Source organism: Cucurbita pepo, chromosome 2 (assembly GCF_057944985.1).
Source record: "Cucurbita pepo subsp. pepo isolate OVF chromosome 2, ASM5794498v1, whole genome shotgun sequence".
Taxonomy (NCBI): domain Eukaryota; kingdom Viridiplantae; phylum Streptophyta; class Magnoliopsida; order Cucurbitales; family Cucurbitaceae; genus Cucurbita; species Cucurbita pepo.
The window spans coordinates 1,581,856-1,594,539 of NC_141799.1; the positions used below are offsets into that span (position 1 = coordinate 1,581,856).

General features: G+C 34.7%; 1 protein-coding gene, 1 long non-coding RNA gene and 1 pseudogene across 2 annotated transcripts; 2 read left to right on the plus strand and 1 right to left on the minus strand.

Moving 5' to 3' along the window:
* Positions 1-745: 745 nt before the first annotated feature.
* On the plus strand, positions 746-1,883 carry LOC111788332 (uncharacterized). Its single transcript, XR_015419990.1, has 3 exons — positions 746-1,101; positions 1,316-1,421; positions 1,503-1,883. It is a non-coding gene; the product is annotated as an uncharacterized LOC111788332 (long non-coding RNA).
* Positions 1,884-4,410: 2,527 nt separating this feature from the next.
* LOC111788294 (ethylene-responsive transcription factor ERF018 pseudogene) lies at positions 4,411-5,451 on the minus strand (annotated as a pseudogene).
* Positions 5,452-8,640: 3,189 nt separating this feature from the next.
* LOC111788208 (3-ketoacyl-CoA synthase 10) lies at positions 8,641-12,658 on the plus strand. The gene is made up of 3 exons (XM_023668477.2): positions 8,641-9,099; positions 10,024-10,652; positions 11,872-12,658. The coding sequence occupies exons 1-3, from the start codon at positions 8,689-8,691 to the stop codon at positions 12,443-12,445; spliced, it is 1,614 nt and encodes a 537-aa protein (XP_023524245.2). The 5' UTR covers positions 8,641-8,688; the 3' UTR covers positions 12,446-12,658.
* The last annotated feature ends 26 nt before the right edge of the window (positions 12,659-12,684 follow it).

Consider the following 12,684-nt stretch of genomic DNA (forward strand, 5'->3'; position numbering starts at 1 on the left):
GTTTCGAATTTCGAATCGATGAGTCGATTTATCTTCTCTAGTATTATGGAAATGTCAATCCAAGTGGAAATCAATATCAGGGATTGTAGTTTGGGCTACAATGGCGGAATGAACATCAAGCAAATCTTCATGAATTTTGACGTTATGAGTGAATTGAATTGAATACGATGCATTTGGCAAATGATACTACAAGTCAATCTTAAAGTATCTTGTCGGTTCTCTTTTCTGTCTTTGTCACCGACTTCTTCATCTTAACGGTTCAATAAAAACACCCAAGGGTTTGTGGTGATTGCCATAAAGTGCATAACAAAGCTCACTTAGAGGAAGATTGTGAGTTCCTACATCGGTCGGAAATGGGAACGAAACAGTTCTTGAATGTGACAATCTCTCTCTAGTAGATGCGTTTTAAAACTGTGAAGCTAACGGTGAATGTAGCAGGTTAAAACGAACAATATCTGCTATAAGTGAGCTTAAGCTGTTACAAATGATATCAAAACCAGATAGTGCCAACGAGGACGCTAGAAGAGAAACGAAACATAGGTATGAAAACCTCTCTCTAGTACACGAGTTTTAAAATGGATGATAAAGATACGTAACAGTTTGGTTAAATAATATTTTATAAGATATTAGGCATAAAATAGTGAAAGAATTTAGTTTCTGTTGAGAAATAAGTTATTTTAAAGTTAAATTGTGAGAGTTTTGTTAAATAATTCATCCCATCTGAGAGAAAAATGATAGGCGCGTCCGACCGGTCTTCCCGGTTAACCTTTATTTTTAAGCGTCCAAGAAATGTCTTTAAATTGGCTCTAAATCCAAATTTCCCTCCGTTTCATTTGCGCCAAAATTTCAGAAACCCTCTCTGGATCTTCCGGCTTCCTTCTTCATCAATTCATTTCATCCTCCCGCCACAACAATGCCGCCGCCGATGACGACGACGACTATCTTCTTCCTTCCAACCATACAGTCTTCTTCTCGCGGTCTTCGATCTCGCAATCTCTCTCCACACTCGCGCACTCAAGAGGCCGAAGCGTCGGCTTCAATCGCCACTGGCAAGGACTCAATCCTTTGAGTAAATGGAGAATGGCCAATACTTATGCAAATGTAAGTTGTTGATGTAACTGCTCAATTAAATTCCCATTTTAAGTTCATATTGACTCAAATTTTGTTAGATGTATCCATCTACCGCTGTAATGTTCTTTGTACTTCTGCCGATGTTTTCAAATGTCACCATGCGCGTACAATTATATCGCTGTCTTTTCATCTCTTATGATTTCTGAACATCATTTAATTATCTTTCATCGATTACTTGTTGCAGTATAATTTCACGAATCAGAAGGACGTTACAATTTTGTTTGTTGACGCCATTGAGGTTGAAGCTTTCAACTCAAAAACTCTGTTCCTGATTGGATGCTATACCATCGGTAAAATTTGGATCTCGCTTTTGTCATCTTGATTTGTTGACCAGACTCCTAATGGATGGCCTCATATATTTTCAAGTGCAGTTGATATTGAAATGAACATAATAAAGCCTTCGAGGGTTGAGCTGAATCAAATCTGCAGATTCAAGTAAGTTAAAAACTAAACTACTACTGGCTCTCTTTTAGATAATCATTTTATATAATCATCTCATTTTAGCAAACTTCTCGCCTACCAAGCCAAAAGCATGCCGATATTGCATAGTGATTGACCTCCTTTTTCTTTCCATTAGAAAAGTGATTGATGGTTCGATGATTTGAGTTATGCTTAGACTGATTTCTTAGGGTATAGTATGTTAGGAAAGAAAAGAAGTCTTAAATACCCTTTACTGACTGTATCTTTGGATTTGGAAACATGCAAATTATAGATACTATATGCACAATATAGTATCCATAATCTTTTAAGAACTCTTGGTTCGTTATTATTTGCAAGCGTTTTTTTTCTTAATAAACAAAACAGAACAAAAAGAGCCGAACTAGAAAAAAACTAGAAACTATCCGAGGTGACATTTTGTCACATATAATATGAGATCCCACGTCTATTGGGGAGGAGAATGAAATATTTTTTATGAGGGTTTGAAAACCTCTTCTTCTCAGCCTGAAGTGGGTGGATACAAGGTGGTGTACTAGCAAAGACGTTGGGCCCCGAAAGGGTGTAGATTGGAGGGTTCCATCGATTGGAGAAGGGAACAAGTGCCCGTGAGGATCCTGAGCCTTGAAGGAGGATGGATTGTGAGATCCCACATCGGTTGGGGAGGAGAACGAAACATTCATTATAAAGGTGAGAAAACCCAAAGAAGACAATATCTACTAACGATAGACTTGAGCCGTTACAGATAATGTGACGTGCCCTATCTTAACAATCTTCTAACCAAACCTCTAAATGCTTAGTGTGCCTTGCATGAATAGCTAAAGTATGAGTTGCCTTAGTGTCGTCTTTAGGAGTTGGGAGAAAACCCTTTATGCAATGGTTTTGCGAGAGATGTTTCAGGTGCTTGATAAGATGTGCAATCTCAATAAAATGTTGATCTTGGTCCATAAGAAGAGTCCACACTACTTTGGAATCCACTTTTGGCCACACTGAAGTAAGACCTGTAGCCATACCTAGCTGATTACCTCTACTAGAGTCTTCGCCTCTACACATTCCATTGAACAACTGGTTACCGAGAATCCTCGAACACACTTTAAGCTCTCTTGATTTTCTCAAACAATGCTTAGAAAGCCTTTGGAATTTCAAACAAGCCCATTTGGCATCCCATTTCCTCGTTGTGCATGGTAGCAGCCATACTCAATTTGTCTTGGTCATGGGGCAGCGATACCCACCTACTGAAAATGGAGTATTCTCTTGTGAGGAGAAAGTACGAGGACTTGTGGTGCGTTGACATTCTGCCTTAGAGAAGGTGCCATCCAACGTTGGATCATTTGAAATCCGTTGTTGCTTAGTTGGTTGGGCCGTCGAAGTCAGCTTTGTTTTATCCCTTTCACATTGATCAGATAGCCACCACCAAAATTTCAATCGTATCTTTAGAGAAATTCTCCTGGGCCCTGCAACACAAATCAAACATATAAGAACAATGGAAATTGAGAAAAAGTTTCACTAGGCTCTAGTGCTGAAGAGCCATACGCTTCCTCACCCTAATACAACATTAGACCGCGTGTATCCCTATCTTGCTTTCCTTTCCACTCAATCGATATTCCGAATTGTTGGGAGGGAGTCCCATATTGGTTAATTAAGGGAATCGTTATAAGTTTATAAGTAAGGAAATACAAGACAAAACCATGAGAGTTTATTCTCAAAGTAGACAATATCATGTTGGATGATGAAAGTCCCACATCGGCTAATTTAGGGAATGATCATGGGTCTATAAACAAAGAATACTCTTTCTTGGTATGAGATCTCTTGGGGAAGCCCAAAACAAAGTCACGAGAGCTTATACTCAAAGTGGACAATATCATACCATTGTGGAGAGTCGTGTTCATTTAACATGGTATCAGAGTCATGCCCTAAATTTAGTCGTGTCAATAGATCCTCGATTAAGGGGAGGCGTACTTTATTTGAGGGAAGGACTTATAAACAAAGAATACTTTTTCCATTGCTATGATGCCTTTTGAGGGGAGGACTTCAAAAGAAAAGGGGAGGACTTATAAACAAAGAATACTTTTTCCATTGCTATGATGCCTTTTGAGGGGAGGACTTCAAAAGAAAAGGAGTCGAGCCTCGATTAAGGGGAGATCATAAATTTATAAACAAATAATACTTTTTCCAGCCTTTGGGCTGTCTTAAATCTATATTAGAAATCAAGCATGAATTTTGTCTCTAGCTGAGTGGGAAAAAAAAGTTGAGAATAGCTTGTTAGCCAAAAACCCTTATTTTGGTTGGGATATGAAAAGTAATATTTTTGTTATTTAGTTCAAAATAATTATTTCAATACATTTTAAACCCTTTGTTAGTAATGTTATTTTTATTATTTTATTTTTCAAGTTTATCTTTATATATAGATATATATATATAAAAGTTATACATTGCTTTTATATACATTGCTTGCAAATGATTTCAGCCTAAACATAATTTGTTGGGTCATATTTACTTTTAGAAAAACAAAGGAAATTATAATACTTTTACTTTACATATTATTTAATTCATTCTCGTTTTTTCATTTCTTTATCATTTTTATTTAAATTTATAATATCATATGCCACAATTGATGTGACGCTTTAATACATCGTATTGCATTATATCATTATATATAGAGAGCAAATTACTATATAATTACTTATATTCTATCAATATATAAATTTTATTGAGTATGTATACTTGGATGAGACTTTTTTAGCCTACAACATATATATATATATATATATATATATATATATATATATATATATATATATATATATATATATATATATATGTATATGTATATATATATATATATTTTTGTGACAATTGACATATGCTCGAGTTTATTTTGGGTGTAATATCTAAAAAATTATTGAAACTAGGTTTGGTAAAATTTAGCAAATGACCCAACCAAGCTATGGGTTATAGGGTTTGTCTTTTTGGCCCTTCTGAAACACTATAGCTTATAGGCTTAATGATTATCAAAGTTCCATAGGAAATTAGCCTCGTGACAAAAATATTCTCCACCATCAACAAACCTATCCTCCATATTTTCTTGTCCCGGGAAAATAATGTCGCTATCATAGACCATTTCATTCCGACACATAATATTACCGAACCCAAAATCCGAACCACCGTCCAACAAGTCCCAAGCCGCCCAAACGCTGCTTCCATCTCCGCTGTCAACCGCCCCTGAACACTGTTTACCGGTTACAGCTTCCTCATTGCTACTACTACTACCCGTTTTAACTCGTTCCTCTCCGCCCTGCTCGACAGCGAACTTCGCTGCGGCTGCCTGAATCTCCTGAGCCGAAAGCCGGTCGCCGCCGTCAATTTCAGGCGGACTATCTGAAAAATTAAACTTCGCATGGGGACCGCGTAGACAGAATTGCGCCGCGTCGAAAGCACGCGCCGCTTGCTCTGGTTTGTCGTAAGAACCCAACCAAATACGGTCACGGCTGTTGGGCAGCCGAATTTCAGAGACCCATTTGCCCCATTTCCTCTTTCGTACACCTTTGTACTTCAAAATCTGACCACCCGACTCTTCATTCGTTTCACTGCCTGAGTTCCGACGGTCCGCCATTAATGAACTGTCTATCAGATCCGAGCGTAAGGCAGGTTTGGGTTCGGAATGAGGCTCGGGAACTTAGAAAGAGAAATTCAAAGTTAGTGAAAGAGGGGATAGGGCTTTGGAGTTAAATAGGAAATGGACAAAACGAGTAAACTCTAAGGTAGAGGGAACTCAACGAAGAAGCTCAGTGGGCTTTTGGGTAACGCGTAACAAAACTTAAAAACACCACGTGAGTTTTAAAATAATCATTATAAATTCTTCCATCTTTTTTATTTTATTTATTTTTTAATTTTAATTATTATTATTATTCTTTTTTTTTTTTTTTTATAAACATTTCTAAATTAATATTAAAGCACATTTTTGTCCTAATTTTTCAATATTTTTCTAAAACATTTATAAAAAGATATTTTTTTTAAGTTATAATTTAAGGTAAAAAAAAATTTAATGTCTTTAAATTTTGGAGTTGTATTAATTTAAAATTTTAATTGATACAATTTGGGGAGACTAAGAATATAAATGACTTATTTCTATTTATTTTAATATTTTAAAAAAAGTTTCATTATCGAAATTAGATGTCTATGTCATGGACTTTTGAGTGGTTTTAAAAAAGAAGAGAGGCATGACGGTTCTGAAAAAGGAAGAAAGGGGCCATTTTATTATTTAAATTTTTCTACCACTTTTAGACCAGTCTTTAAGTTATAAATAATTAAATTTAGATCAAAATTGTAAATTTGATACTATAATATTAGAAATTTTAAAATTTAGTCCCTAAAATTTTATTAAGTAAATAAAATTTTCATAAATAGTCTTTAAAATCATGGAGTTTAATTTTAATATTTAAAATTATATGAACTTATACCAAATTTGTAATTATATGAACTTATACCATATTATTGATTTGTTACATTAGTTTGAAATCATGGGCTTCTAGATGTTCATTAAGAAGATTTTGCGGCTAAATAGTCATTGACCTCTTTTTGACTTTAAGAAATTATATTGAGCTTTTTTCAAAAATTATTTGAAAGTGACTCTTTTTTCCCTTTAAATTCATGTTAATTATTGGGCCGTCCATCTTAAAAATGAATTGTATAATTGAGAATTATTAATAATATTGCTAAACTAATATACTTTATATTAGTGTGCTCTATTGTCCAATTTTTTATATAATAATTAGATTAGAGTTTCATTTTTATAGTTTGGGTATATCTTATAAATCATTTATAGATATGTTGCTGTCATTTGAAAGCCTATAATTTAGTGTGTTGTATTGGGTCATTCTTTTAGAAAATTGATCTGATTTGATCGGATCGAACCTAATTTATATAATTTAACATTATAAGATTTGTTCGAAGGTTGAGTAGGCTCATGATTTGAAATATGGGGAAATTATGTGGGTGTAATTTTCCATGAAAAAAATAAATATATATTTGAATGGATGAAGAAGAAAGAGGAAAATCTCGTGCTTAATTTTGAGTATGGAAGTCCAAATATAAAGATAAGGGTAAGGACTAAGGGCGCAGCTATTTGCATTTGCGGCGGTCCCATTTGAACTGGCCCCAAGTAAAACGGGACCCATTTAATTGGGACAATAACAGTTTAGCCCTTTCAATTTTCAGGACATTTCTCTTTTAAAAAACATAGATTAAAACAATTTCCACAAAACTAAAATTTCAAAAAAGAAAAATAAAGTTTTTAAACACGTGTATGAGAAAGCTATAAAGAGAGGATTCACATAAGAAAGCACTAGTAGAGGAAAAGTTTTTTGGATTTTTTATTTTTTATTTCCTTTCTAATATTGTACCTACCCTTTCATGATGTGAATGGTCGAGTGGAGTTGGGTTAGACATTTTTAGATCCATTTCAATGATTCAGATTTAATTATTTAAATTGAGTTTGTTCTAATTGTTTTAGTTATTTATTCAAATTTTGTTTTCAATGGTTAGTTTTTAACATGTTTATTCTAGAATTAATTTTTTCGATCCAAAGAACTTTTATTAAATAACGAACTTATCCCGACTAAAATTAGGTTGGGTTGAGTCGGTTGTTTTTGGATTACTATGGCCCAGCATATCAATGGGCTCTCTCAAGTGCTTTTGCCCCTTTCCTAGGCAATAGGTTGAGGCTAGAAGCCTAAATCTTCTGCAAAGGTTATATACAATGCCTTATTAGGTCAACTTTGTTCTTTGAATTAATTTGCTTAGGAAGCCTTTTCTTCCTGTTAGATTTAGTTAGTTTTGACCATTGAACGGAGTATACCGAAATGAAGGATATAGTACAAAACTTGCTCTACAAGTTTATATATCATGTATAAGTCAAGCTTATTGACTCACAAATTAAGGGTATGACTTTGATATCTCACGACCTTTCACAATGGTATGATATTATCTACTTTGAGTATAAACTCTCCTCACGACCCTTCACAATGATATGATATTGTCCACTCTTAGCTTAAAACTCTCATGCTTTTGCTAAGATTTCTCAAAAAAGCCTTATATCAATGGAGAAGATCATATTCCTTACTTATAAACTCGTGATCTTCCACTTAACTAGCTTATGTGAGACTACTATTCTTAACAATCCCCGCTCCTTTTTTTTTGGAGCTATCGAGTATTCTATTGATATGGCTAAATTAAGGACATGACTTTACTACTATATTGCTCACTTTGAACCTAAGTTAATGAGACTTTACTTTTATTTTCTCCAAAATGACTTGTGTCAATAGAACTGGGCATGGGCTAAAACCCTTGACTAGGTGTGTTTGTGTTTGTTGATTGTTGTTGGTTGACAAAATTGATTGCTTAGAATGTGTGTGTGTCGTGTCAAGTGTAAAGGGCGTGGCCAAAGACCTCCCTCTTGCTTGGTCAATGCGGACTGCCCAACTAACTCTCTCAGCAAGTGGAGGGTAGGGTGGGTATGTGGTTGGGTTCAAATTAGTTGTTTTTTTTATTTATTACAAAATTAAACATGTAGCCTTTTTAAATCGATTTTTTTTTAAATAAAATAAAATTGATTAAAAAAAATTATTAAATAAGCAAATAATTGTTCAAGATTTTAATCTAATTTATCACTCTAATATTATAATCATGAAAGAGATCACAAACTTCATTAATTAACATTAATTATTAAAAAAACATCAATATTTATCCTAAAATTATATCGATTTTAATTTTAAAATTAAAATTTAATTTTACTATTAATAATTTAATTTTAATTTTAACTTGAAACTTAATCTAAATTTAATTCTTTTTGTTTATAATTTAATGAAGGTAATTATAGATTGTAAATATAAAAAGAGAAAAAGTAATAATAATAATAATAATAATAATAATAAAAAGATGGGAATTAATGAAGAATTAATGGGAGTTGAAAGAACCCCAACTGCATTGGCGCCGAGTTGGTGTTTGGAATAACTAATTCCCACCCACCAACTTTCCCTCTCCATCTTTATATTCTCTCTCTCCAAATTCCCAAATCCAACTCTCTCTCTCTCTCTCTCTCTCTCGATCGTTCACGCTCTTCTCATGGCTAACGAACAAGACCTTCTCTCCACCGAGATCGTCAATCGCGGCATCGAATCCTCCGGCCCCAATGCCGGCTCCCTTACCTTCTCCGTCAGAGTCCGCCGCCGACTCCCGGACTTCTTACAATCCGTCAATCTCAAGTACGTCAAGTTAGGTTACCACTACTTGATCAACCACGCCATTTGTCTCGCTACTGTGCCACTGTTGGTTCTCGTCTTTAGCGCTGAAGTCGGAAGCCTTAGCCGCGAGGAACTATGGCGGAAGCTTTGGGAAGATGCTCGCTACGATCTCGCTTCTGTTCTTTCGTTCTTCGCCGTCTTCGTCTTCACTCTCTCTGTTTACTTCATGTCGCGCCCTAGATCTATCTATCTTATTGATTTTTCGTGCTTTCGGCCTTCCGATGACTTCAAGGTTAGTTCGATTTTGATTTTGATTTTGATTTTGATTTTTCTTCTTTATTTTTAATTTCGATTTTGATTGTTTGATCTGGATGAGGATTTGAACCTTCTTTTGGAGTGCTCATTATTCTTCGGTTTACATCTAATCGAGCGTTGATTAATAGGTGTTAGATTGATATTAGTTTGGTTTGGTTAGAAGGTAAAATTATTAAGTCATTGTTTCTCGACTTTTTTTTTTTTTTTTTTCCACAACAAAATGAATATCTTATGATGCAGTGTATTTCTTTGATCCTTCCAGAACTTTTTAGCCACTAGAAGTACGGAATGGTAGGATTTTAATAGATAGGTGCATAACCATTCGTTTTTATTTACATAGTTTCGCATTTTTTTAGTTTTTTTAGATGGAAAATATTCATAGATAGCTTCTTTTGGAGAATGTTAATTGTCCTGTGTCGTTAACTAAAACTAGAGTCGTTTATTTTTAAAAAATATTTTGCCTCTTTAATTTTTTGCATGAAATTAGATTGAAAGTTCAGCCGATTAATTGAAATTACTTAATATCCTGCATGTGACTTACCTTTTTTATTTGGAATTCCTACCGAGATTAAGATGAATTTTGGAAATATTGAACTTTATATGAGTTATGTAACTGTTTTTTCGATTAAAATTATAATACTAAAAAATAATATTCTGCTCAAATTTAAATTAATTTTATTATGTTATGGTAAAACATTTGGATAAATTTAAAAAGTGCCAGAAACTAATTAAATAAATCTTAACTGCATGGTAGAAATTCAGCGAAAGGATGATAGAATACATTTTTATTTAGAATCTTGTAAATTAAAAAATTAAAATATAAAGACTATGAAATATAATTGTGTGTAATAATCAGTAGTTTTTTCATTGTTGTGTTAAAGATTTCGTCCGCGTTCTGCAGGTATCGAAAGAGGAATTCGTAGAACTAGCACGAAAATCGGGCAAATTCGATGAAGGAAGCCTAGAGTTTCAAAAGAGGATTTTACAGTCATCGGGAATAGGTGATGAAACCTACATTCCGAAATCGGTGATCGCCTCCGCCGGTAACTGTGCCACCATGAAAGAAGGCCGAACGGAGGCCTCCGCCGTCATGTTCGGCGCTCTCGACGAGCTTTTCGAGAAGACTCGGATTCGTCCAAAGGACGTTGGAGTTCTCGTCGTCAACTGCTCGATCTTCAATCCGACACCATCACTCTCCGCCATGATCATTAACCACTACAAGATGAGGGGAAATATTTTGAGTTACAATCTCGGCGGAATGGGATGTAGCGCTGGAGTTATTGCAATCGATTTGGCTCGCGATATGCTTCAGTCTAACCCTAATAATTACGCCGTCGTCGTTAGTACGGAGGTTGTGGGATACAATTGGTACCAAGGCCGTGATAGATCTATGCTTATTCCAAATTGCTTCTTTCGCATGGGCTGCTCCGCCGTGCTCCTGTCTAACCGCCGCCGTGACTACTACCGCGCCAAGTACCGCCTCGAACACATCGTTCGAACCCACAAAGGTGCTGATGATCGCAGCTTCAGGTACTTACTTTTTTCGTTTTCGTTTTGTTCTTTTTCAGTTTTCTTTGCATTCACTAATGGAAAACATAAAAAGTGGGACCATTCATTTTTGTTTTCTCTTTCAAAAACTGTCTTAATAACAACATTAGATGTAAGCTGTACTGAAAGCAACATTAGAGGCAGGATTCAATCTTATAAGTAATATTTATAATTATCACTAAGTTATATTTACTCTACAAGAAATAGATAAGATGGAAATATAGAATTTAATTTTTATATGCATGTATGTGCACATATATGTAATATTTAATTTCTATATTAAAAACATATTTTCTGAAGATATGCTTAAAGCAGTTTTTGACATAATGTTTCAAATGCAATTAAAAAATATCAATAGAAAAAAAATAACGTGTTTTTCGGTATATATAGTGGTAGTTGTATTGACTGCAGATCGGCTTTTATTATGTTGTGTAGCTGTATATTTAGTGGCCCATTACGTCTTTCAACTGCCAAAAAGAAATGTTGTCAATTCATGGGGATTTATATGTTGTAGACTTTAGGGTCCCAAACATGAAATATTTTTAATAATCTAGTATATATTTTTTTTTAAAATATACGAAATACACTCTTGAGTTAGAAAGTTATTTGATGAAAAAGATATATATTTTTCTATAGTAGATACTATGTGTAAATTTTTTAAATAAGATTTTTTTTAACCAATCTAGCGGTATAGATACTATGCATTTTGTATAGATACTAGCGGTATAGATATATATTTTGATGTTAATTGATGTTAGACTATTATCTGTCACTCTCTCAACTAAATGTTTAAATATCCAACTTTTGAACTGTCATTAGTATTTCATGTTCCATAATTAGTTGGTTTTTTTTTAAATTTATTTATTGTTTTTCCATACTAAAGTAAACGATAGTGAGAGGTTGAGAGGAAGCACGTGATATCCAAAACCAAGTCATTGTCTTTCTTAAATAATTAAAGTTTAAAGATCATATTCATTTTTCATTTCTTAAAACTTTTAGGTTTATTTCTTAAATATTAATTTTAAACTTTAAACTTACAAAAGTATATATATATATATATATATATATATATATATATTTAGGTTTACTTCATTATGATCATTTGTGAAATATAGTATCAAAGAAAATGTTCCATTTTAGGTTGTGAAAGATTTGATGTGTTGAGTGTTTTGGAAGTTGAATGGTGCCTGGTGGGTGGCAGGTGTGTATACCAGGAAGAAGACGAGCAAGGATTCAAAGGCCTAAAAGTCAGCAAAGACCTAATGGAGATCGGAGGCGAAGCTCTCAAAGCCAACATCACAACCCTCGGACCCCTCGTTTTGCCCTTCTCCGAGCAGCTCCTCTTCTTCGCAACTCTAGTGTGGAGGCAGTTCTTCTCCTCTTCCTCCTCCTCCTCCTCCGGCGGCGGAGTACTGAACTCCAAGAAACCATACATTCCAGATTACAAGCAAGCATTCGAGCATTTCTGTGTGCACGCAGCCAGCAAGGGCGTACTGAATGAGTTACAGAGGAACCTTGAGCTCAGCGAGAGCAACATGGAGGCTTCTAGAATGACACTTCATCGATTCGGAAACACTTCCAGCAGCAGTATTTGGTACCAACTGGCTTATTTGGAGGCCAAAGACAGGGTCAAGTCCGGGGATCGTATTTGGCAGTTGGCATTTGGGTCTGGCTTCAAGTGCAACTCTTTGGTGTGGCGCTCTATGAGGCGCAACCGCAAGCCCACAAGGACCCCGTGGCTCGATTCCATTGACAGATATCCGGTTCGATTCTAGCCCCTTTGAAAATGCTTCCACTAATTTGAAAATGCTTTTCAGGAAAGAGTTACATGGCATAATACTAGATTTCGGTGCTTTTAAGGAGAAGGATTCTTAATTTCTATTTGTAAGTTGTAAAATGTATGAATGGTAAGTTACTACCATCAATTAGAAACTACTTGTCTTTAGTTAACAATATCATTCATTGTAGCTTCAGTATTTATTGTAGCCTCTAGACTGTGCTTGTTTCTCTCTAA

What these genes read in the sequence shown, in the direction of transcription:
- LOC111788208 (XM_023668477.2), top strand. Translation starts at nt 8,689, where the DNA reads ATGGCTAACGAACAAGACCTTCTCTCCACCGAGATCGTCAATCGCGGC. An exon ending in GGCCTTCCGATGACTTCAAG is followed by an intron (nt 9,100 to 10,023) that starts GTTAGTTCGATT and finishes CGCGTTCTGCAG; the next exon opens with GTATCGAAAGAGGAATTCGT. An exon ending in GCTGATGATCGCAGCTTCAG is followed by an intron (nt 10,653 to 11,871) that starts GTACTTACTTTT and finishes GGTGGGTGGCAG; the next exon opens with GTGTGTATACCAGGAAGAAG.